Source organism: Rhipicephalus sanguineus, chromosome 3 (genome assembly GCF_013339695.2).
Source record: "Rhipicephalus sanguineus isolate Rsan-2018 chromosome 3, BIME_Rsan_1.4, whole genome shotgun sequence".
NCBI lineage: Eukaryota > Metazoa > Arthropoda > Arachnida > Ixodida > Ixodidae > Rhipicephalus > Rhipicephalus sanguineus.
Genome location: NC_051178.1, coordinates 103,716,078 through 103,741,874, shown reverse-complemented (window position 1 = coordinate 103,741,874; position 25,797 = coordinate 103,716,078). Strand labels below are relative to the sequence as shown.

At 43.8% G+C, this 25,797-nt stretch overlaps 2 protein-coding genes and 1 long non-coding RNA gene across 4 annotated transcripts in view; 1 reads left to right on the top strand and 2 right to left on the bottom strand.

The window, feature by feature from the left end:
* LOC125757855 (uncharacterized) overlaps positions 1–25,797 on the bottom strand; it is a 96,050-nt gene that overhangs the window by 17,264 nt on the left and 52,989 nt on the right. The gene's annotated exons all lie outside the window — the stretch shown is intronic.
* On the bottom strand, positions 2,793–5,791 carry LOC125757633 (uncharacterized). Its single transcript, XR_007415371.1, has 3 exons — positions 5,616–5,791; positions 3,988–4,081; positions 2,793–2,846 (listed from the first exon to the last, which is right to left on the bottom strand). It is a non-coding gene; the product is annotated as an uncharacterized LOC125757633 (long non-coding RNA).
* LOC119386882 (peptide-N(4)-(N-acetyl-beta-glucosaminyl)asparagine amidase) lies at positions 5,956–14,955 on the top strand. 2 transcript variants are annotated; one of them, XM_037654157.2, is made up of 4 exons: positions 5,956–6,100; positions 6,590–7,705; positions 10,151–10,346; positions 13,684–14,955. In XM_037654157.2, exons 2-4 carry the CDS (start codon positions 6,602–6,604, stop codon positions 13,851–13,853), a joined length of 1,470 nt encoding a protein of 489 aa, XP_037510085.1. In that variant the 5' UTR covers positions 5,956–6,100; positions 6,590–6,601; the 3' UTR covers positions 13,854–14,955. The 2 variants fall into 2 exon arrangements, with proteins under 2 accessions (XP_037510085.1, XP_049269245.1); XM_049413288.1 differs by lacking the exon at positions 5,956–6,100 and adding an exon at positions 6,285–6,304.

Sequence of the window (25,797 nt, the reverse complement as noted above, 5' to 3'; positions counted from 1 at the left end):
GCGTTTCATGACGCGGTCGCTGCGAGAGACATACTCAGTCTCCAAACTTGCTAATCCGCGCTGTCAGCGGTTGGTCTGACAAAATTCATATCTTTGCGCCCAGAAAGGGTCAAACCGCATCGGGAGGGGTGTGTATGGGCATATTTTGCAAATTTTAAACTATGCCTTATTGGGATCAAAAATGCGTCGGGGTCTTTGATGTCGACCGAATGAATATTACTCATTCTAGGTGACGTGAATAAACTATTTAATGCGCAACATGAACGTGTGCTTCTTGTAGATTCATAACTGCCTCATTCCCACCATCTCAACCCATTTCTGCGAATGATAAATTCGTCGAAATATTAAGACCGCAACGGTCTTAATATTCCCATACAATGGTAATGCTCGAGCCACCTGTACATTATTGTAACCAACTCTAGTCCATAAATTTCGTTGCTTGATGGAAGAAAATCAGGATAAGTACGCAGTTGAAGATGGTAACACTAATGATTTTATTATTAATAAAGTACAGGAAGATATTTTTGCAGGATTTTCATCGAAATATGGCCCTCAAGTAGTCTTAGGGCAAATTATAATAATTTTCCTTCAAGAAACAAACGCAAACCTCACATTTCGGGCCCCCTTTCTCTACCACCCAGCAGCGAGCAATTGGGTCTAGGCACACTAACGCAACAATAACATTTTCCCGTACTGTTAGGAAAATACTAGTTAAATATCTTTTGCGTTAGATACGTGGTATGATGTGAACTAAAATGGTTGACATGCAGAAAGATTTGCACTCTACACCACGAGCTTTCATTTGTACGCGCTCTCGGGTGCCGGTTGCCTCAATGTACTGGTAGGGACACAGACAGAGGAGCTCTGAAAATTCAAGCTCAGCTTTTCTGTGACTCAAAGCGGTCAAAAAGACACAAGCTGGGTCAATCGTCATTATTAAAACCAGAAAAGCGAGCTACGAACTAAATATGTCTATTAAATTTATTTTATTATAAGAACGCCACACATTGATGTTAGACCATACATGGGTATTAAAATAAGCCAATTTTCTCACTTCAAACAAAATAATGCAACATATTTTTGCAGCACAATATTTAGCAGTCATGGCCGGGTATAGTCCATCATTTTCATAAAAATCGGTGATGATTATTTTTTTTAAAACGACCCTAAAATGTTGCAATTTTCGCTAGTTTTGGGATTATGGCATTTTTGGGATTTTATAACGAAATAAAGATGCAGTGTAGTCGCATAACGTTTTGCTTAATTAGCGAAAACCTTTCGTAGACTTGCGAGAAATATTTTCAGCTTCAGCGCTTTAGCGAAAACTGCGAAAAAAAGACCTTGAATTTGGGGTCAGCCAGAGGCAGCCGCTCCAAAATCAATGTTTGGCAATTTTTCAAAAATGTACTGTCAGTCACACAAATTTAAATTTCCGTAGGCCGATCGTACTATTGCTGAAGATTTACGAAAAATTAACACTGATGTCCACAATGCGTTAAGTTTTTAGTGATAGGCCTCCAAAGTTGTGAAATCTGAAAGTTGCAGAATTGCCTTTTTCCACCTGTTGTGAAACGCGAATTTTTTCCTAGAAATCCGTGACAATTTCCGCAAAACGAAGGTTCATTCCTTTCTATAGAGACATTTGCGCAGCTCATATAAAAATTTCGTGCAAAAGAAAAAATAGTCGGGACCCCCCTAGGTCTGTCCTTATCTGAACACACCCTTCTGTAATTATTCCGTCACTTTGCTAGTCAGTGCTCTATGTCATGTTTGTTATAACTATGAACACTCTACAGTCAGTGAAAAAACACATCCTATGAAAGGCAAGCACTACTGTGAACAGTTCAGCCAAATTTTGTAGTCGTACATGGCACGTAGAGTTTACAAGTGGAGTGCGAAGTTGACAATTTCTCAAGTGCCCTCTCTTCATAGAGAGGCCCCATCCTCACTCACTTCTGTGGGGGGCACCAGCTGTATGTCGTCGAACAGCAGATTGTTCCTACTGGCTGATAGCTGACATAAACCAGGTGTGAAGTTTGGATTAGATGTACTTTTTGCCAAAGTGGTGTTGCCACATGCTCCATAGTGTGCTAAAATTACACAGTAGTAACACTAGCGTACAGAGCAATCACAACAAGCAAGAGGGATCGCGTTTAATAACGCGTGCTCCAGGTTATGATGCACGCTGAGGTAGTTTCTTTCACCCGTGTCATCCCTCCCTGTGTAGCGTCCAGTGTGCTTGTCGGGACGAGAGAAGAGAGAAAGTGCTTAAAGCGTGCAACCAATCCCTGTAACTCCGCTCGTTCTTCACGGGTTCAAGAAATTTTTGTAGCAATTGATTCGTGAAGCAATAAACTCCGATACTGAGGTCATTCGGTGATTACATAAAAAAGTGGCTCAGCACCCCTTTCAGATTACAGTGCAAGCTTGCTGACATATTTATTCACATTTACAGCTGCTTGGGCAAAGTGTCCACGAAACTAAGGATTGTGCTATTATCCAGCATAGTTATTAATGAGGGTATTATTAGGCCTACCAACAAGCTGTTGTAAAATAACAGCACAAAAAAATAACAGTTGAACACGCAGAGACAAACGAGCACTGTGTGTTCGTTTGTCTCATTTGGCTTATTTGTCTCTGTGTGTTCGTCTGCCGTTTTTTGCGCTGTTATTTTACGATCATGAACAACAATCAACTAACCCGATTTACCGCCAACAAGCTATGAAGCACGGTAGTCATGCCACAGCAGAATTGAATATAAAAAATGGAAATGCAATAACATGATTTCTTACCTCGTCTGCCCCGTGTTCTTGGAGCTCCTTGTAAAATTTCAATGAAATGCTGACCTGTGGAAAAACAGGATAACGATTATATCACTGTGACAGGGAAACCACAAACGGGATCATGCAGGACATAAGAGGATGACGACATGGTCTGAAAAGATATTGCGTTTTGTCCACTGGAAAGCAAAGTTATTTTGTAAGCTACTTGCTGTATTAGAGGAGTACATTCTAAAATTTCCAGATATAGATTCAGAAGTAACAAAAGCAGTCGATGTTCGCATTGCTTCAAAGCTGCATGAGGTTATTTAAACACATGAACGCTGTCACATATCCAGAAGTGCATTTCCACTCTTCCACTCGGAAGTGTATTTAACACTCTTAAATTTACTTGTGCAGTATTTGGTCAGTGAGTCAAAGTATAAATCTACTTTATGATGAGGAGCTGCACCCTTTTGTGGTATGTAGAGCTGATATTACTAAAATGGGAAAGTTGGCATTTCCTGGGTGAAAATGGCATTTAACTAGAGAAGTTAAATATACAAGCCGTGAAAATGAAAAACATCCTGGATTATCTTGACTTCTATGTGTTCTCTCGTGTTCTAAAAACACTATGTTAAGCCTTTGTGCACTTCACATCTCTCCAGATGAAGTTGTTCTGTCTATAGTCGGGTACAACTTTAGAAAAAAGCGGCATTTGCACCTCAAAGGCGGATGCACACGCGCTTCCACCAATGGGCGCGCGCTCTAGACTGACGTCACGAGCCGGACGGCCGGTGCCTCCGCTCAAGGAGAAGAAGCGGGACTATTTCTTTGCCGCGGAGGCAATCGGCTGCCGCGCTTCGGTCATATGGGCGGGGCCTCTCCTTTTTTCTAAAGTTGTACCCGACTATAGTAACTGCACCTGTGTGTGCACTTAGCAGAAAAGCCTTACAGCCCTTGAGGCAACAAGTGTTCAAGGTGAAATGAATAATAATGCAGTTATAGCCTAAATGTTGAAATGATGTTAGCAAAATGAATAATAATGCAGTTAAATGCAAAGCAAGGAATTTTATTAATAGCCAAAATGATGTGAGCATAATTAATTGAAGCACTTTGAATAACACTGCACATATTCCTGTGTTAATAGTTTGAGCAGGCAAAACCTGGGTGGTAAATAGCACTGTTCACTAATTGCATACACAAGGCAAAGAGTATTGTAACTCACCCTTATCTTTGTCTTGTCACCATTTGGATTGGATATATGGTATAGAACTCCATCGAAGTCGGCAATTTTGACTTCGACAGCCTCTGGCTTATTGCTGGAAGGCAGAGAACAGAAGTGATATGGGCAGTGCACATTTATTTTTGATTCAACCACAAACACATTGCGTTCTGGGTAAGATGACAGAAACGAAACAAGCAAGTAAATAGAGGTCAAACGCAATTATTCCTGCTATTAAGGCTCTACTTGTTTCACACTGCACGTTCAACCACGAAATTTCACTGCAATCACACAGTGTGACATACTTGTTGCGTGCAGTAGCAACCGTAGTAAGCAGCCAGCAGAATCAACAATAGAGACAGGGCATAAGTGCTCATTATGAGCCCTTCATATCCTAACAATGCCGCAACCACAATGCTTGCAGACGGCTCTCTCTCCACCACAGGACGAGCAATCAGACTGCCGAGTCATCATTTAAAGGTAAACATAAGAAGCTGGCACGCTTGACTGTGTTCGTAATTTATTCGTCTAGAGAGACAGGCGGCATGACCTACTGGCTGTTGCCTCTCGCCTCAATGAACTTGACGCTGACTATACGTTCAAACAAATGTAGAAAATTCCAAAAACAATCTTGACTTTGTTCAAGCGCTCTTATGGCATAACTGTGGTAATAATATACAAATAAAATAAAAAAAAAGAACACTTTAATTTTTACTGTTGACAAGACGTCTAGCAACTCTGCATACTTGCGACAGATGATGATTCTCAATAGAAGGTTAATCTATTTCTTCACTCCGTGTCCGCAATGTCAGTGTTTTGCGTCATAAAACAAAATTATGCGGAAGTTTACATTTATGAAACTGAAACGAAATGGGAAGAACTAAGACCGTTTTCGTGACAATCGCGCTCAAAAAGTTTCTTTCAGCCATTATTAGGCGGCACAATGCAAATCGTTATTTGTCCGAAGTGCTTTGCAACAGCAGTTCAACACTCTGAACTGTTGCCGTTGAGCATTCGGAAAGGCATTCGCCTTTTTGTTTCTTTAACCAGCACGATCGCGTTTAGTACGACAGTTCTCGGTGTCGCACTTCGCTTGGTGTTGGTGGTGACCGAAACGTCGCTAAGCGCAGCAGCTTGAAGTTCGTTGCGGTAAAGTGGCCGCGAAGTTCATAGCATACCAGAGACTTCGCTAAGCGCCGAACTAACTTTCTAAGCATTAAATTGGTGGCCGAAGCAGTCGAGCGACTTCTCACAGGCAAGAGTAAAACGAAACAACGATCGAAACTTCGTAGAGAAGGGATCGGAGGCGGTTTCGCAACGACGCGACACAATTTAAAGAAAGCAAATGATTCACGTCGCCAAGTGGGTAGGGCAGGAAACGCACAGGTGCATGCTGTCATTGCAAGGTGCAACGGCTTACGCGAGAATACCAAAGCCAATGGCCGGTGACAAAGTGACAAACGGTGTCACATGACGGAGAAAACTACTCGTAGCAGTACCAGTAGGTGCGGGTGATTAAAACAAGTGCACTTTTATAAACTCTTATCAGCAATGGACGATCGCCGAAGAGCCGTGCCGCGTTCGTATAGAAGTGAAGCGAACTCTTGGGGGGTCAAAAGCGAAATACTCACCCTGACTGGGCATTTCTGAACTTGAGCCGTAGTGTTTCTTCGATTATTCTGTTGTTGATTTCCAATAATATCATCTTAACCGGCAAATATAAACTTCACACAACACCCCGAACAACTACACCGGAAACCCACCGGCCGGACGCGAGGACGTGACGATAAAGCCCTCGCTAGTCTCGTATAAGATTGAGTTTCGTTGCCGCAATCCAAATCAAATTAGATACATAACAAATTTACAACCAATTAAGTTTTTATGTTATAAAGTTTATGATGCGTCACGAAAAATGGTCGAGCCTAACAAATTCAAAACAAGAAGTATCATAGAAATATCAAAAGAAACGGTAGTTGCGTATTCGGGATGCAAGAGGGTGGTGAATAAACAGATCATGGGCAGATAAACCAAACATCTCGGTTGAAGTTTCAACGCTGCTGAGTAATAACTGTGCCATTGCAATAGTTCTGTTGAAAAGATCGACTGCATAAAAGCGGTAAGTGTGGCTTCGTAATGTTCTGCAGTTTTAGCAAAACAATGCCTCACGTCACATTACGCAATGAGAACCGTACTTGGCACAAACGCAACGCTGCTGGATCCCAGAGACGCTAGATCTTAATTATTCATGTAATTTTTACTAGCTTGCATTATTTAAAGCTGTTGCTTCCAGCGTGTTCAGCCAGAACGTCAAGGCTACATGGTAGGTTGTACCTGCGGATTGGCGTTTGAACTCCTCGCCTGTGAACGATTTTACGCTATTTCACTGGTGTAGATGCTTAGTGACTTCATTATCATTCGTCTGATCAAGCGGCGAAGTTGTGCCTTTGATTCTATTTGTATTCAATGTCGTACTGTTATACAGACACGGAGTGTGTGTTGAAAGGTTGTGATGACGTGTATGCCAGCGGTTATAGCGGGCTGAACTACACGTGTCACAATATGCACCGTGGTTTAACGTACGCTAATCGCAATGTTCTCTTTTCAGGAGGCACTCATAATGGAGTTCGGCGAAGACATGTACTCCAAGATCAAAACGAATCTCTCACGGGTGCAGATATACGAGAGGCGTGACCTGCAAGAGAAAGCGTTGGCTTGCATACCCGTTTCTGAGCTTACACGCAAGGCGCAACTCACTATGATTAACTATGCATCCAGCGCTACCCCTGCCAAAGAGAAGCGGGATCCCGGTTTTAGAGACTTCTTGTTAATGGAACTGCTGCACTGGTTTAAGGAGTCTTTCTTTTCCTGGGTGGATACACTTAAATGCAGCCATTGCAGTGGCACCACAACAAACATTGGCGCTGGAGAGCCCACTGCCGACGAAATTGCCGGAGGGGCGTCGCGTGTTGAACTGCACGGCTGTTCCAAATGTGGGACCCACGAACGGTTTCCTCGGTTTAACCACCCTGCCAAGCTGATTGAAACGCGGAGAGGGCGCTGTGGAGAATGGGCCAATTGCTTTACGTTCTTTGCCCGGTCGATGGCCTTCGACGCTCGGTATGTGCTCGACTGGACTGATCACGTTTGGACTGAAGTCTACTCGGACAGTCAGCAGCGTTGGCTGCACTGCGACCCGTGCGAAGCTCTCTGTGACGCGCCCCTTGTTTATGAGGCTGGTTGGGGAAAGAAGCTCTCCTACATTCTTGCCTTTTCGAAGGACGAAGTGCAGGACGTCACTTGGCGCTACACCTCGAACTTCGAAGCTGTTCGCGCAAGGCGTACAGCTTACTCGGAAACGGAGCTTATTCAGCTGATGCTTTCACTCACCCGGCAATGCCAGGAGTCGTATACTCAGAAACGCAAGGAAGAATTGCTGCTGAGAAGAGTGTTGGAGCTAGCAGAGTTCCTGACGCCGAGGAAAGCAACCGAGAGTGAATTGCAAGGAAGGTTGTCGGGGGCCTTGGCGTGGCGGCAGCAGAGAGGCGAGCTCGGAAACTGGGTGCCCTTTGCATACAAGCCAATTAACGCCAAGTGCAGAAACATAGTTTTCAAGTACTCATCAGCGATGGACAAATACTCTATCTGCGAGGATGGCAAGGAAACAAGCCAGATTTCGGGCTGGGCAAAAGGGGCCTTCACCATTGAGAAAATGTTCCGGAAGGTTAGACATGCTTCAGTGTTTTTGCTGTGATGGAGTCATTGTGGACTATTTGTGATTTGTAGTTGTACTGCACTTGCTGGTTAATGCCTGTCACATAAACATTATTTTGCTTTCTTGAGGTGCTAGGCAACGAGGGTCTCTTATCCAAAAAGCACAACTAGGCTGAGGTCGTGTGCTGGGTACAGAGTATGTGGATACTCATACACCATGCACTTCAATAATACTCACAGCCGAGCCCTCTGATGAGTTAGTTAATTGAGAAACATGCTTTCACTCCAGTACATTTCTGTAGATGCTGAGAGTGCCCTGTTATGAAAAGTTTGTTCAGTAGTTGCAATGGATTGTAACTGAATTGCAGTGTCAACTTGACTTGAGGGGTGGCACTGCCATCACCCTCTTTCTTAAAGAGCCCCAAACAACCTCTGACATTTTCTTCACAAATTCTGTATAAACACCTGGATCACAAACACCGTGCTGGGTGATCATCTTTTGTGAATGTGGCATGGATATGTGGCACAGTTAAGCCAGAAATTTAAGGAAACTGCACACGAAATTACCAGGATGGTGTTTGCTAGGTGGAGAAGTTGACGAAGGGGTATGTTCTCTCATGACAGCACTGTCACTAATGCCACTGTAGGGTCCTGACTGTTTCGCTTGAGCTTTTCATTCTTTTCAAACCTCAGTTTGTCTTTTTATTATGTATGAAACCTAATGAGGATTCAAGATCACCATAGTTATTTCCAAGTGCTCCGATACACTCCATGAGGGCTCACTCAGTAAAGGCCTCTCACTATCTCATGGGCCCCACTAAACAGCCCAAGTTCCAATGGCAGTGCAGCTGTGGCTGCTAGTGGGCGTACTATAACGACAAAGTCTTTGTTAAAGGATTGGGAGGGTAACATTTGTTGTGGACATTGTAACCATTGTTGCTTTATTATGATGAACACTTGTACAAAGGGATAGAGGCCATACCAGAGCTGTCTTGTATGCTTGCCCATTGTGGTAGCTTAGCAGGTAACGAGTCACGCTGCTAAGCTTGAGAACGAAAACAGTCCAGCTAGCATCATCATGGCAATGGCTTGGTTACAGCATAAAAACCTCTAATATTAATTAACTTCTGGCCAAAAGTGCCACTGTTGAGTCTAGCTGGCTCCTTGGATGCGATGCTTATTTCAGTTGATTCAACCTGTTTATGCCTTTTATATAGGCCACCAGCATCACCTGCTGTGTAAGGCGTAGCTCTCTTGGTGGAGCAAGATTAGAAAGAAAAGGGTAAAGAATGGACTAGGTTGTCAATGGCAGCTCTGTCATAAGCAGCACAAGGTAAAGCACTTGAGAGCCAGTGTTTCAGATAAGACTTCACAGCACCTTTGCATGTAAAATGGCAGCCAGCACACAAGTCTTTCTAAACGTGATATCTTCAGCTTATAAGTTGAAGAGAAAGGGGGTTTGGGATGCAAAATTGCATTTGCTGTGGTTTTGTGACTGCTGCTTGTCTAACCATTTTTGCATTCATTTTAGATTTTTGAAAAGTTATAATTTTAACACAGACATTAGAATAAAAGAAATGTGCTGTAAAAACTGATTTTGTAAAGGTGTTACAAAAAATAAAGAAAAAACAACTGGTAAACAACTCCATCATTGGATTAAGGCAGTGAAAATTTTTGCTGTGTATAGCCATCGTTAGCCAAGAGGTAACAGTACCCAACACTAGCAAACCATCAGCCGATTCTGGTTGTATGCAAGCAGATATGATGGATGTATTTGCTCACATATGGCCATACCCTGTTAGAGTGTGGGTGGAAGAGTCCCAGAAAGGTGCCTTCAGAAAATTATTTCTTGAGAGTCAGCACAGCAGGTGTTTACTACTGTCTACACTCTACTAATGATCAATTTAATGTTGGTTATGAGTACAGTTACTTTTCAAATATATTGCGAAACTCGGATTTGCATCTCTTCATAATGTATTACTGTAGATCTCTTAGATCAGGGGTCTCAAGCTCACCTCAGATGGCGGGCTGCAGTCACGAAGTTTAGTCTTCCGCAAGGGCCGGGACAGTGAAGAAGGTTGGAGCGAAGACACCTATTCTAAAACATAGTTTTTGTTCACTGGTTATGTTTCAGCACATGTTGACTGCATGGGGTACCTCGCGAAAAAAAATGTTTGAGACCAGTCACGTCTTTGTAGTTCATGAACATGTTTAGCCAGAAGAAAAAAAAATATGAGACGAAGACAAACGTGTACGAGCCGGGCCGCTAGAGAAAGGTATGCAGGCCACGTGTTTGAGACCCCTGTCTTGGGTTGTAATCCACACTGCATGTTGCATCACGTAGCAGTCTATTCTAAACTGTGGTGGCATGTGTGCAAACTCTTTGTGCCTATAACTGCATTATTTCTGTGATGAAGATTTCTGTTCTGACAGGTGATGTTGTGCTGTTTGCAAGGTAGAACAAGACTGGAAGATGAGCTACTTGGCAAGACAGGAGGGTACTCCCGAGGGTTCACTATCTTGGAGGCTTGAGCTCCTTCCTGGAAGGACAGTGGAAAAGCTGGACTTGACATTCGCGGGAACCACGTATGAGAATGGATCAGTCAACTGGTCTGTGTCGACGGACGAGGAAAACATTCCTATTGAGGGCTGTAAGTATAATTAAGCAAGGCATCTGCTTTATAAGCTGATGCCTGTAAGTCCTAAGGTTTCTTTTTGGAAATGAGCAGCATGAACTTTCTTCTACGTGGGGTTCACGGGGTCTCAAGAACTCTAACTCGTGCACCTTTGTTTCGAAAAGCACGGTATGTTATACTCAAATGCTGTGTTAATCATGCTCAGTATAGCAGCTTGCAAAGTGGGAATCTTAACAGCTAGTGCACTGTCAGTCGCAGCACTCACTTACAGTAGTGTTCTAACAACATGCACATTCTCATTAATATCCATGAGAAGTCATAATTTGTACACTGTATAGTCATTGAATGCAACAGCACTTGTGTCTAAGGAAATGCCGAGCCTGAAGTGTAAAAGAATATCACGTTCCCTACTGACAAGAATGGCAAGCATCAAAAAGAGCCATGTACAGAGAATATGCTGCGTCAAACTCTCTACTGTTTTGCATCAATTTCTCGCCTGCTGGCGTCCAGGTTGCCCAGCTATTATGTTGCATCGTTTCTTTTTCTTTTGATGTCAAGCTTGCCTTGGGAACAGCTGTGCAGGGTTTTGTGATGTCTTGCTAGATCTTGAGATGGATGTTGAGATGGCCCAAAATGTCTCACTTACCAGATTTTTAGTTCGCCATAAAAAAAAACAACCTAAAAATGTAACAGTCAAATAGGTTTATAGATTGCCCTATCTGAATTACCAGCACAGGTGTGCTGGTTGCTTACTCTGTTTTGTGGACAGCTACGCAGTAAAACGACAAACTGTACTTGAATATCCCCACTGCAACCCTTACTTTCTTCACATTTACATCATAATTACTATAACATCCCCTATACTTTCATTGGCTTTCTTGTCTGTTAGTTCTAATTAATGTTGTGTCTGGCAAAGAAAAACGAGCCTTTAAGATTTTCCTTTTCGTTCACTGCAACAGATATAGATGATGAAGACCACATTTCGTTTAGTAAAGCAATCAACAGGATGCCTGCTATCTCGGGGCTTGTAGTTCGGTGCATACCTAAGCTCGGTCAGTCTCTCACTGGTAAAGTTCAGTTGCTGAACTACCTCTTGGATCGGCCCACTTTTTCAGCCATTTCAAATCACAATTTCGCTACCCGATAGATGTCAGTCCACACTTATGACCTCACATCACTTGGTGATATAAAGGTAACTCACTCTGTCTATTCACTGGACGATTTTTGCCACTGACACGTGTGCCCACCCTGTAACACATACATCACTGTTTTGTGCTACAGTTTATGCAATGCTTCTTACCACAATTTTTGCTGAATTTCAGCTGCATTTTTTTTTAATAGTTGGTTTTTTTGGAACTTCTGATGCATACAGTATTTCAGTGGTAGGAGCAAATGTTGTACTTACAGCTTGTTCTTGCTAATACTTGTGAAATCTTAATGGTGGTCATGTAATCATTAGTGTAGAATATGTAGAGGTAGGGTGGTGTGGCTCATCATGCAGTTGTTGGCAACCATGAAGTAGCAGACAGAGAGACTCATCAATGAATTAGGCAAGGTTTCTCACTTAACGGCTTTAAGAAATTGCAATAGCAATTATAGCGACACTCGAGATGTGTTTACGCTGCTGCTTCCACTGTGCTGTCAGGGTATCAATGGTGTACCATATGCTGTTTAGAAAGTTTAGAAATTCTTTAGAAAATCTAAGCGATGCATACTGCATTCGGCTGCCTCCTTGCATTGTAATTCATTGGTGATCCATGACACGGTACTATCAGTCACGGCGCCTTTTGTCCACTCCGAACTCTTGTGCCAATAAGCATCACCAGGCATTTGGCTGCCAAAATGACCAAGCTATGTGGATGCACCGTCACACTCAGCTCGACTTGGTGGTCAGGGCTGTGTTCCGGCTTGGCTTTTGTTCCTGACATGAGCATTGTGTACACACTCTTCCTATCAGCTGTGTATATCACATTGTGATGCATGCACTGGTCTCACTGGAATAGACAGCAAACATCAGATAAAAAGAGATAAAACTATGTAATCTTTTCATTAACTTACTGACTAGTGCCGACGGTTTCCTGTCAGTCTCGTCGTATATACCATTGAAGTGCTTTTAGGCCAGCATTGTGAGACACCTGTTGGTGCTAGGGTGCCATTTCTACTGTGCTGCAGTGTGCTGTGTTGTGCCGTGTCATCCCCTCATGTTGTTAGAACACTGCTGTAGGAGCTCAAGCACAATGCTAAACGTTGCTATTGCTTTCTGTATTTTGTGTGAAGCTGGCCAGTAGAAGCCAAGGTTAGAGTGCAGTCATACTCAAGCACGTGGCTATATTGTCTCCGAAAAATGCGGGATGATCACAGAGGTAGTGCACTCTAACAAATATGGTCTGATCCTCCTAAATAGATAATCTCCATCTACAAAAGCCTCTGCTCTGCGCCCATATGAGAGCACTCAGTGTGCATCCTGTGTGCAATATCTCGGGCAGTCCTAAACAGTCTGGAATGGATAATCAAAGAAGCACGAGCAGTTCAGGACTTTCGGAGATGGATAACATCCATTATCCGTGCCTCTTTATCTGTCCACGTGGTGCTTCCAGCCAATGAGCATTCCATATGCAGTGTCTCGGGTAATCTGGAACTGTCACGGACGAATAATTGAAGACACTTACTTACGATTCTCCTTAGTAGCATTTATGCTCTTAGTTATTCTTGCAACCATAAAACAATTGACAATACTATACACTGATACAGACAGCCATATGTTCAAAATTGAATCTTGAGCAAAAAATACCAATTTTTTTCTGATTTCTTACCTTGATTCTAGTGGGTCTGAGTCTGAGTTAGACATGCATATCCAAATACATGACTGAGGAGAAGAGGAAAAATGCGAATGAATCGCAGCTTGATGATGCACCCTTCCCCCTATGGTGCCGTGGAGGCTGCCGCAGTGACAATGTATATTTCCCTTCCCCCACGCTACCATATACCGTGGGGGGAGGGAAGGGTACTGCGGTATCTTTGTACCGTGGGGGATGTACCGAGGTTTCAGGCTTTACATGAATAACATTATAAAACAAAAATGCCTTAAAACTTTGTCGCCTGATGGTTTATTTATTTTTGTGACAATCGTGACCAGGGTTATTGTGGTTCCCTGTGTAGGAGCCCTGCACTATCTTCAGGGTATCCATAGGGTGATTGAGTGCCTCGCCTTTCCAGTAGGCATAAAGATATATAAAGTGGAATAGGGTAAGCACATGTGTACAGATGTTTGTGTATTCCTTGGTAGCATTAAGAGGCCCGACATTACTTTTGTTTACTGTTTGGTCTGATCTATTCCTCTTTTTCTTTTCAGCCGATGGTGCACATTCGATAACATTGCAGAAAAAGGCAAAGTTTGTGTGCTTGAAGGCAGTGGTTAGTGGTGGCCGAGGAACCACTGCCTGGCAACATGCACAGCTGTGCAGGGAATCATTGGACAACCAGCAATACAGTTTAGAGATGGCTGTGACGCTTTCAGACTGAAAGAGACGGAACTATACACCAAGTGTCTTCAGTTTACACAGTACGAATAACTTTTCACAAGTTAAGAAACGCTCAAATCAGAAGTTGAATTGCTTTTAAAGAACTGAGTGGAAATCCTTTTGTTGTACTTATAATGCTAAGAATTTGAATGCACTTGCATCTGCATTGAGTGAGGTCATTAAACATGCATTTTTTATAGCACTACAGAAATATCATACCACTCTTAAAAGTTATTAATTCTGATAGGTTGCTTCACTCTTTTGGCAGCTGCTAAAATCAGTGCCACATTATAAAGAAAAGTGCTACTCAGATTATGTAAATTCATGCATCATCTCACTGGTTTCATGCAAAATCATCAGACAAGTTGCATTGTGCTTGATTGTCACAGACCTGGAGCTACATTAGCAAGTCATTACGCAAAAAATGTGTAATAGCTTTTGCTCAAGCGTGAAAAAAAATGTCCTTTACACCGTTACTATAGCGTAGTCACGCTAAACCTTTTCCTTGCTTCCTAGCATGCCTCAATATTAGATTGTGGTTTTGGCACATAAAACCTCAAAATAAACTTCTTTCCTTACTTCTCTGTAGGATATAAATAAATTGTGATCATGGATTTCTAACATGTTGGCACACTTTGTTTAAAGCATCTCACAGCTCGAGTTATATTCTAGTGCATTCTGTCTATGTTTGGGCTTGTCACCTATTATAACCAAGGCACTCAATATTTAAACCTTTGTGATACGAGAATCCAATAGAATATCATGGTGAGAACTGTTCGAGTTCGAGATTGAGAAAAGTTGGTGCCAATATTGGTAAAAGCCATTAGCGATTCATAAAGATGAAGGAATCGCGCAGTGCACCTCTTGGGTTGTGGCAGAATGTTTCTCATGTAACCTTAAGCAAGGTTTTCGTTGCCATATTTTACAGAAAAATTTTGTTGCCATTATGCTGTGGTAGTAGTGTCAGGGTAAGCATTGTTACTTTTGTAGCTTTTTTTTCCTACATATTTGTTCCTATTTGTGTGCAATGACGTGCATGCAGTATGCAATGGTATGCTGGCAATAAATGGGGGCCTCGAATGCAAGAATAAATCTCTTTGAAAATTGACACCGTGTTATTGTCTTGCTTGTGTCTCTGACCAGTGTGTGGTATTACTATCAACATGCCCATTTTCCTATTTAATCAAAAATTTGATAAGTATGACAAAACTGGTAGTGCCAGATAATTAAAACTGCGCAGAGCCTGGATAATGTCCATATATCTTCACAGAAGTGTTGCGGAATGGGCGCCTCCATTCCATTCCGTGAAATTGGAACTTGTCGCAATTCCATTCCTTTCAATTCCTCGGAATAAAAAAACTCCGGGAATGGCCAGGCAGTTCTATTCCATTCCTGTAATTCCTCAACATAGGAAAGGAATCTTGATAGTATTATCGAGTTAAGAATGAACGCCCCATAAAGCTGAGACAGCGAAATTTTTGTTGGTGACTTTTTTGCTGTAATTTGTAGCTTTGTGTCTGGTAATCTCTAAATTAAATCGTAGATGCTCTAGCGTATCGTACAACTAATTCTAGCGTAATTGTGACCATTTTAGCATCGCTTCAAAACGCCCGCCTAAAAACCACAAGAAACTGGCGCCCCATGCGGGGGAGCGTCAAAGACCACGTGCACTCAAGCTGTGGTGACGTTGACAGCGCGGTTTTCAAATCGGGGCCCCGCGCGCGGTAGAGATTGAAAGTATGTGGGTGCCTCGAGAGCAGCCCGACAACAGAGCCAGAGGGGTGCGGAACAATAGGCCTCGCCGGGTGCCAGTCGTCGTATTGTGCACGTGCGCCCCGCAAACCTTCTGTGACGTCCACAGTACTTGCTTTACTCGTGGAACGTCACACGGGGCCTCTATCTACGTCATACCAGGATGTCGCAAGGTGCAGCCAACTCAAGTGAGCATTCACGCTTACTTTAAAACCAAATTAAGATATCTTAAAGGCAACGTTCGTCACTAATAATCGGTCAGATGTGCCCTCGTATACAGGAAAGTCAAGCAGCACAAAGATCTCGAGGTTTCAATTTTGGTGTCAGGGGTCCTTTAAGAACTGCAAAATTACGCAAGACACATTGCCAAGGTCGAGGGATAGTAGCTTGGTGACATATCTCGTGCAGTATAAGCACCCTATAAATTCCCATAGGGGCAGTTCTCCCGCTACCTATAGTATTTGCATGGTCAAAATGTTTGAACGAATGGTGATGTTTTAATATTGTTTAAGCTTAAATGTGTTAATTCTAAAATGACGACATAGCATATTTTTATGCTGACAAAAGTGTTCAAGAAGGCTAACAGTTTTGCCACGCACCTGGAGCAGTCGTGAATATGGAGAAAACTAAGATTTGGTTAATGGGGAACAAAACCCTCTAGCAATCTGCTGGTATTATTCGGAACAGTGCACCACTCAGGCACCTTGTGCCTTCGCATCGAATACGGAATACTGGGCGGCACTGCTCGTAAGCACTCATGCTTGTCAAGTTCGCCTCGCAAGCATGGATGGGGTGAGGAGAAGTTTCTGTGTTCGCCTGTGCGCAGGTATGCAATGTCTTCCTTGTCGCAAAGGTTATTTACGTGTATCAAGTACTCAACTGCTCGTGAGATAAAGAACAGGCTGTGCATAGAGTATTCGCCACTTTCGTGTGGGGGTATCAATGGGAACCAACGCACAGGGATAATTGATCCCACCCCGGAGCTGTGGGAGTGCGGGCTGACCTGCTCTCCGCTCGAGACTCGGGAACGCCTGATCTCCCGGGCTAGAGCAGCAGTGGTCGCTCGCAGCTTTCTGAACTTAGAAGAGGCCACCCACCTTTATTTTATTTTTATCGGCTCAAACAAATTGTACAACAACACGTCCCGCAAATGGTTCTTTGCCAGGATATACGTAGCGTTGGCAAAGGTTCAGCTGATGATTCTTAGCTTTCCTGATTGTCTAGGATTATTAGCCTTTTTCTGTTCATTCTTCGTACGCTGAACCACTAATTGCCAGGCAACTACTTCCGGATCCGATGAGATAAGCTTCTCGGCTCTTTTGCGCCGTTGAGCAGCATTTGCGCTCTCCTCCTCCATGGCGTTACCCACCTGCAAACGCCAGTCAGAGGCGCTATCAAGCGGCTCCAGCGCAGTGTCAGACGGCGACTGCACAGCGAAGGCGAATAGCTGCGCGCGCGCCGACGCCAGTGTGCCTGCCATGGCTACGACGTCACTCCTCTCGAATGCGCAGACTAGCAGCGGCGAGTAGCGCGCGGCGGTGGCGGAGTCTGCGCGCGCGCCGGCGCCAGCGTGTCTGCCGCGGCTACGACGCCACTCCTCCCGAACGCGCAGACCAGCAGCGGCGAGTCGTGCGCGGCGGTGGCGGAGAGCGCGTGGGATGCCAGCCCCGGTGAGCCAGCTGTGTGACATCACTGATCCTCGCGCATGCGCAGCACGGCTCATAAGGATCCACGCGAAATCGACTCCGGCTAGGCAAGTGTAGCTAACGCTACAAAAGTGCTTAGATGTCCTCGTGATTTTTAAATGCTGCAATAAAGGTCGCAAGCAGCGCGTAGGCGAAAACGTGTTCTATTTTCGGAAAAAGACGTAATTCCGTTCCCATTCCGTTCCGGGGTCGCGAAAATGTGGAATGATTCCGGAGTCATTCCAATTCCGGAGTGACAACTCCGCAACACTGCTTCATAGTGATCTGAAAATGTACTTCGGGCAGCTAGAAGTACCTTGATGAAAGCTTTAAATGGATTGAAGCAGCATAGTAGAGCTCACAGCTGTTTTAAAAGATTGGTGCACTGTGAAGACCAGAGGCTGCTTTGATGTCTCGTATTGCATGCACAACTAGTGCTTTTGGTACAATCTCTTTATCCCTGGTGGTTTCTGTAGGAGGAGGCCACACAGCATGTGAGCAGTGTGTCAAGGAATGATGATTTCTGGGGTTTTTGGGTGTGTTCTGATGCTTTTATTTTCACCTCTTGATTGCCAAGGGTTCTGGCACCTTGCGAGACTGAAAAATACTTCAGGGGATTGGGAGAGTATGTGTTAAACATAATATTCAGCTTGGTGTGCTAGTCAAGCTGCGTAAACGTGATAGAGATCTTTTTTTTTTTTTTCAACAGGCTATGCAACCATTTGTATTGTTTGATGATTAAGTATTCAGTTTTGACTGTTGTTTGTCAACATTTTGTCAAACACGACCTTTAGTACATGTCACACACATTGCAGGACAAACGGCTTAAATGATGCTTTTCGTCTGATATCTTGCTGCAATTATTTTAATGGCAGCGTACTGAAAACTCGTCGTACTTTTGCTGTGTCAACTGATTATTAACTTCACTACATAGGCCCCATACTTTGGCTGAACAATTCCGTGCTCACTGGCTTACTTTTGACCGTTAGAATCTCAGTAGCACATGTAATGCCTTGTGAATCCCACAAAGACATCATCACAAAAACTATGTTAATAAACCTGAAGGCAGTTACCGTGTTTGCTTTTTTGTAGACTACCTTTTGTTGTCGTATTTGTGACCTAATGGGTGAATATAGAATTTACAGTTCCGTTAGGCAATGCCAAGGAGAGCACAGGTGACAGATGGTCACAAACTTTAATTAGCTTTGGGGGGGGGGGGGGGGGGGGCATTCGGTGTCGACACCAACTGCGCCAGATTTTTTTTACTCATAAGACATATAAATGTTTCGCCTTAAGTAATTATTTGTGATGCTATTCTAATTTTTTAGGGCTTGTTCCAGTAGTTACACCCACTTTAACAAATAATTAAACCGCTGGAAAACTCCTACAGTGGTTTTGTTGAAATGGGCAGTGAAAGTGAAATTGAATACTTTAGCGTCACTTGCACTTGAGTTACCATAAATTGAACAGAAATATGATGTTTGGTAGTATGTATCCTGAAATTTACATTTGAGAATATTTATCGAAATATTTCAAATCCAAACATCAACGTGAGCGTGACGATTCCGGGTCATAACGTTATAGGTAGGCTACATTAAAAACGACAGCCAGGTAAGATCAACAGATCAATGATTTCAAAAGCTGTAGACACCACGAGTCATGTGCGTGCAATATCGTTCAACACTGCTAATTCACACTGCTACCACAGTAAGTTTATATTCACTAACCACGCCGTTCGACGCGTCGAGTGGTCGGAGTTTCGCAAGCACGAAGAAAAACGGGGAGATAGAATAACGACCGCGCACGACACACCGTTAACAGCGTCATTCACAAGGCATTGCATGTGCTACTGATATCCTAAAGGCCGAAAGTAAGCCAGTGAGAACAGCATTGTTCAGCCAAAGTATGGGGCCTCTGTAGTGAAGTTAATGATCAGTTAACACAGCAAAACTATGAGGAGTTTTCAGTACGCTGCCATTAAAATACCTGACTGCAGCAAGATCAGACGAAAAGCATATCATTTAAGCCGTTTTCCGTTCCCACGTCAGCAGTGGCGTAAATCCAGAAAAATCACAAGGGAGGACACATCAGACCATGGCGGCCATTTTGCTTTTATACGTACGGGTTGTATTTTTATTTACATAATAATTAAACCGTGCTTTGAAATAAAATTAAAAAAACGAGCATGGAGTCCCAGCTCGAGCAGTTGCCTCTTTATATTCAGTCTTCCTTGAACCGGTCGAGCGGCTTTTGCGATTTTATAGTCTGACAGAGCTGAGGGGTACTGAACACAGGTACACGCTAAAAAATAATCAGCCTTTAAAAACAAGTTGAATACTCTATACTTAACTGTCAAGTAATTCGAATATATGATGTTCTAAAGCTAAATCTCAAGGAGGGACACTTGCAAGGGGTGTCCCTCCAGCTTGAACACAAGGGGGGTCAGGGACCCACCCTTGATTTACGCCAATGCACGTCAGTACACCTGCAAAGCTCGGTGATTAGATTCTTTGAAAGCTGGTTGCGCCGATAGGTATACTGCTGTGATTCAGTGCACGCGTTATTGTGTGTACTTACCCTCCCTTCCGCACCCGAAATAAATCAGTTGGAAGCGTCGCCAATCTTGTCCTGTTTGTGTTCCTCTCCTTCGTTCTCGTGCCTATTTTAATGGCAAATACGTCATACACGTTGTGAGCTTCACCTCAACAATAGTACGCGTGCGGCGAAGCACGCTTTGCAGGAGGATGCAAATGGCGGTGGTAGCATCGCTCAAAGCGCAGTGTGCACGCCAGCGAAAAACTTACTGTCCGCAGAAAGCACCAACCTAGAAAGGCTACCTTATCGCACTAAGGAGTAAACTGAAGGCCGAGCCAGTGTTTTTTTCTTTTTTTTAATTCGTGATAAATTCGTCTTCTGCATCCTCGATATTTAACGAAACTTTTTCCCTTTCGTATAGCGTCCGTGTACGCACTTTCATGACAGCCTGCAAGGCAGGCACACGTAGAACATCGATGTAAGACACTACATCGTCTTATTCGCTGATGCGGCTTTTGCAACGCTGCCAAAGCCGTCACCAGAAGGAGCAACGCGTGGTCGGGATCATGGGTTGACCCGACGCACATCGGAAGGCGCTCTGGAACTGCGGCATGTGCATGAGCGGCACGTTGCACCTCGCCTCGGCCGACGAAGGGGCGCTGTCGGGATCGCTATTCGTGCACAGCGTCGAACAGAGGCCCACGAAGAAGAGTTGCTGGGCGCTGAGGTCTTCGATGCCCACTAGCCGTTCCTCTCGCTGGGCGCGACTCGTACGCCCGGCGAAATCCCCCGACGATCCGAACACCGCTTCGTAGAGATACGGCGCAGTGGCGAAGCCGCAAAACCAGTCCGAGTAGTTGTAGCGGCTGAAGGCGCTGCCCAGTGACGCTGACGCTTCTCGATGGAAGCTCCGCAAACACTGAACGCGTCGGTTGCGCTCCCTGCGTTTACGCGTTACGTTGCTATCGTTTATATAGCGGCACGGCTTCCTCATTGTAGTTTCATGTTGTCTGACGTGGTACTCTAATTGTCATAGCTAGTTCACGTCACGAAATAAATGGCGTAATGTCGGTGCAACGTCAATTGTGGTTGTAAACACTACATATATGTAGTGTTAACATTCACAATAAACACTACATATGTACTCCTACAATACAGGCGTCATCTCAGGTCAGCGTCTGTGGTTCCAGTGTTGGCTGCGCTTTTATAGCAGTCTAATAAACATTACATTTGTATTCATATCATTCAGCAAGCTATATTCAAGCGTTGCTCCGACCCCGGAGGAATACGCTAACGAAAATTACGTATGGTATTCACATCATCGCACCGTAAAGTGCACCTCGTGTCAATAATAATGACGCATGTGCTCTAACGTGAGTGCTGACGTTACGTCAGGCCATGAGTTACCCTTTACGTCAGCGTTGTCGACGTGCCTGGTAAGCCCACGATGTGCACACGACTACTACACTTACAAGAGCACCCCGATCCACCTCGTAACGCTAGGCTCAAACGAAAAAATACAACATAGAACTATTCGCTGACTGCTTCGCATGAAACCGATTCCCACAAGGCGTGGGATCTGCTCACGCCTTGTGGGAATCGGTTCCGTGCGAAGCAGTCCGCGAATAGTTCTATGCTGTGTTTTTTGGCTTTGAGCCAAGCGTTACGAGCTGGATAGACGTGTTTTTGTAAGAGTAAGATGTGTTTTTGTAAGAGTTGTGTGCACCTTGTGGGCTTACCAGGCACGTCGACAACACTGGCGTTTAAAGGGTAACTTATGGTCTGACGTAACGTCTGCACTCAGGTTAGAGCACATACGTCGATCAGTATTATCGAAACGATGTGCACTTTACGGTGCGATGATGTGAATATCACACGTAACTTTCGTTAGCATATTCCTCCGGGGTCGGAGCAACGCTTTAATATAGCTTGCTGAATCATTAAAATAACAATGTAATGTTTATAAGACTGCTATAAAAGCGGAGCCAACACTGGAACCACAGACGTTAAGACATGACGCCTCTATCGTAGGAGTACATATGTAGTGTTTATTTATTTGTATAAAATTAGATAGCCAGCACCACAACCACAAATGACGTAGCACCGACATTATGCCTGCTTAACGCTCTCGAATTTAAATTACCAATTTCTGTTCTCGCCGTTCCTGTTAGATATAAACTGTCATTCACCTGTGGCGCATACCCGTACACCGCGGCCCGTGGTAAACGGGTATACGCCACACGCGTCTAGAGGAAAGGGTTTGACGACGTACGCGACAGGATTTTTACGTCATTCATGTCATGGCCAGACAGTCATGTTCGTCAAGTCCTCCTACCCGCCCAGGCCAATTTTTGTCTACACCAAATTAAGGGGGCGATCACGAGAGCACTCAGACGTAGGCGGCTAGATAGATACGTAGATAGAAACGCTCAAAGTGCCTTGGGTTCGCTAAGAAATGCTTGGCATTTAAAATAACGTAGTGCCCAAGTATTCGATCTTAAGTGCGCCAGCGTAGAACACTGCCAACACTACCACCCACTGCACACACGACATCACAATCAAATGGGAACAAGATATCTGGAAAAAACTACAAAAGTGATAGCCTTACCCTGACACTAGTGCCACAGTATTACAACAACAAAACTTTTCTGCAAATAATACCTTAAAAAAGCTAGCTTAAAATTATATTAGGGTGATTCCACGTAAGATCGAACAAACGATGGCTGGTCGACCTCTCAAATTTATTTCAAAATTTTATATATTATTGCCTGATGAGTGGAAAGAAGAGATCCGCAATTTGTTTGCCGCCAAAAATTTTTTTCGAACCCACAGGAAATCAATAATGACGAAGAGGTGGAGTGGAGCGCTCATCCGCTCTGCTGTTTTGGGCCAACTTTCGTCATGAATTGCACAAATATATTAAAGTTAGGTAGCTGAAATTTATTTACCTAAATATATGCATGTTTTTGCTTCTGCTCAGGTATTTTAGTTTTTATGTGTAGTGTAGATGTTTTTATAAAAAACCTCAAAATGGCCCACTCGGCAAAATTTTTCTTTACTTTGAAGGTCTTTATCTCAAAAAAGCCTTGTAGGAGAGGGTACGAAAAATTTCGCATTACGTTCTTCGCATGCGTATCTACCAAACTGCAATCTTGTATTTATATAACTTTTCAGTAAAGAGATATGATCGGGCTAAGTTCAAGAAAACACCGAACAATGAAAACTTCTGACGACAATTAAAAAAAACAAACCCATTTTTTAAATTTCTTAACTTTGTCCACTTATTTCCTCCACATCAGCTTTCACAATCATTAAAAACATGTTGCATAATGTCGTTGCACTAATAGTTACGGCCCCTCCAATGAGACCCTTAAACAAGGAGGGCAATTCCGACTTCTTGCCCAGCAAGTGTATAAAATGCAGGCAGGATTGAATTTTCTTTTTATTAAAAGGTCAGCAGGTACCTAAAAAGGTGTCGCCGGCACTGAAGACGTTAATTTTGAAATTATTGGTCACTGCAGCGGCCACGAGCGCGGAGCTACCGAGTAGGCGCGCGCGCACCGAGATGCTCGTTGTAAGAGACGGCGCAGTGAGAGCTCGTTCTCGCGTCCTCAGACCGATTGAGTTCAACAGCACACCTCTCGGGTGACTTGAACGCACGTGCAGGAGCTTCGCTATTCTATCCGCCCTCTGTTCGCATCTCAGCTAGGCGCTGATAACACGGCGGAGATGGAAGCAAGATGAAAACTCTGTAAGGGAGGTATGAGCGCTCGCTTCACGCACGCTGCTGCCACAGAAACTGCGCTGCGCCAGTTGCGATCAGGAAAGCATGAACGTGGCGCTCCAGTGGCAAAGCAAAATATGGATTGTCAAAGGAAAAGAAAAGCAAAACTATCGGTAACCGGATGCGCTTGTCTATATTAGATGTCGGCAGCAGACGGCGTGAACTGGCCACGCGTTCGGTGCGCTGTTCACACTTCATTCGGCGCGGATAGTTCTTGTGCTTTGCTCTACTCTACTCCTCCTGTGCGTCCTCATGACGAGAAAGTATAGCTCTGAATGAGTCAATTGTGGAGACTACCTTTCGAAGCACAAGAAGCTTAAAGGAGTACTGACACGAATTTTAAAAAATTTCGGATTGTTGCTATAAATAAAAATACTGGTGTCGAGAAACGTAAAACGATTATTGTGGTGCCTGGGAATGCATCCTATATATTTTAATTAGCGCCACCTTAAAAAGACACTTTCGGTTTCGATATCGAGGGGGTGGCTTCTCAGTGTCGTTTCATAGCAGTGTGACGTCACGGAGATACAGAAATTCGCGACGTACTAGCGGGAAATCCGTCATCTGCTCGTGGTGCAATAGACAACGATGAATGAATTGTCGTCCAGTGACCCTGACAGTGATTTCTACGATTTATGCTGCATGCAGGACGCAGAACTCGCGAACTCGGAGGAACTGCTTTGACTTGTCGGGATAATGTCCTTGCAGTGTGCCTGGCTTGCAAATGCTCAGCGACGAAAACTTCAAAGTCAAATTAAATATTTTACGTGTTCTCCGACTCCAGTGGTGGACAGCGTGGACACTGCATACCAACGAAGCAAAAAAATGTCCCTTTTGCGATGTCTCAAAATCGTGTCAGTACTCCTTTAATTATTGCAAAGAAGCCAAAATTTCGCAGAGTTACCGACCTAGACATAAATGCTTTGAAGGAACGTTTAACGCCCGAAAGATCAGTGACTGTCAGTGAGACGGACTACTTGTGCTACGCGTACTTTGCTACCACTGCAATGAAAGATCTTCACGGAACGCACAGTTTAACGATGACATTCTTATGCCCCCTGAAAAAGAAATCGACGCAATTAACCAGATCACTGCGACTACCGGTGCACGTGCGTTCAAGTTCACCCGAGAGGTGTTGCTGTTTCGAACTCAATCGGTCTGAGGACGCGAGAACGAGCTCTCACTGCGCCGTCTCTTACAACGAGCATCTCGGGTGCGCGCGCGCCTACTCGGTAGCTCCGCGCTCGTGGCCGCTGCAGTGACCAAATAATTTCAAAATTAACGTCTTCAGTGCCGGCGACACCTTTTTAGTACCTGCTGACCTTTTAATAAAAAGAAATTCAATCCTGCCTGCATTTTATACACTTGCTGGCAAGAAGTCGGAATTGCCCATCCTTGTTTAAGGGTCTCATTGGAGGGGCCGTAAACTATTAGTGCAACGACATTATGCACATGTTTTAATGATTGTGAAAGCTGATGTGGAGGAGAATAAGTGGACAAAGTTTAAGAATTTAAAAAATGGGGTTTTTTTTTAATTGTCGTCAGAAGTTTTCATCGTTCGGTGTTTTCTTGAACTTAGCCCGATCATATCTCTTTACTGAAAGTTATATAAATACAAGATTGGCAGTTTGGTAGATTACGCATGCGAGAACGTAATGCGAACTTTCGTACCCTTTTTTGAGATAAGACCTTCAAAGTGAAAAAAAGTTTGCCGATGGGCCATTTTGACGTTTTTTTATAAAAAAAATCTACACTACACATAAAAACTAAAAATGCCCGAGCAGAAGCAAAAAACATGCATATATTAGGTAAATAAATTTCAGCTACTTAACTTTAATATATTTTGTGCAATTCATAACGAAAGTTGGCCAAAACAGCAGAGCGGAGAGCGCTCCACTCCACTCTTCGCATTATTGATTTCCTGTGGTTCGAAAAAAGTTTTTGGCGGCAAAACAATTGCGGATCTCTTCTTCCACTCATCAGGCAATAATATATAAAATTTTGAATAAATTGGTAGACCGCCATAGTTGTTCGATCTACGTGGAATCACCCATAGAGACATTCTGGTGCGTACGTGTAGTGCACAGCTTTCAATAAAAAAGCGTTCTTTCCCCTGGAATTGAACTCTGCCACTTACTGGAAAGAAGGATGGCTCTGTAAATTTGGGTCTCGCAAGGTCTCCTTCCGTA

Excerpts from the sequence above, each read along its gene's own strand:
- LOC119386882 (XM_049413288.1), top strand. Across the intron at positions 7,706-10,150 it reads TTGAGAAAATGTTCCGGAAG|GTAGAACAAGACTGGAAGAT; the intron begins GTTAGACATGCT and ends GCTGTTTGCAAG. Across the intron at positions 10,347-13,683 it reads AAACATTCCTATTGAGGGCT|CCGATGGTGCACATTCGATA; the intron begins GTAAGTATAATT and ends TTTTCTTTTCAG.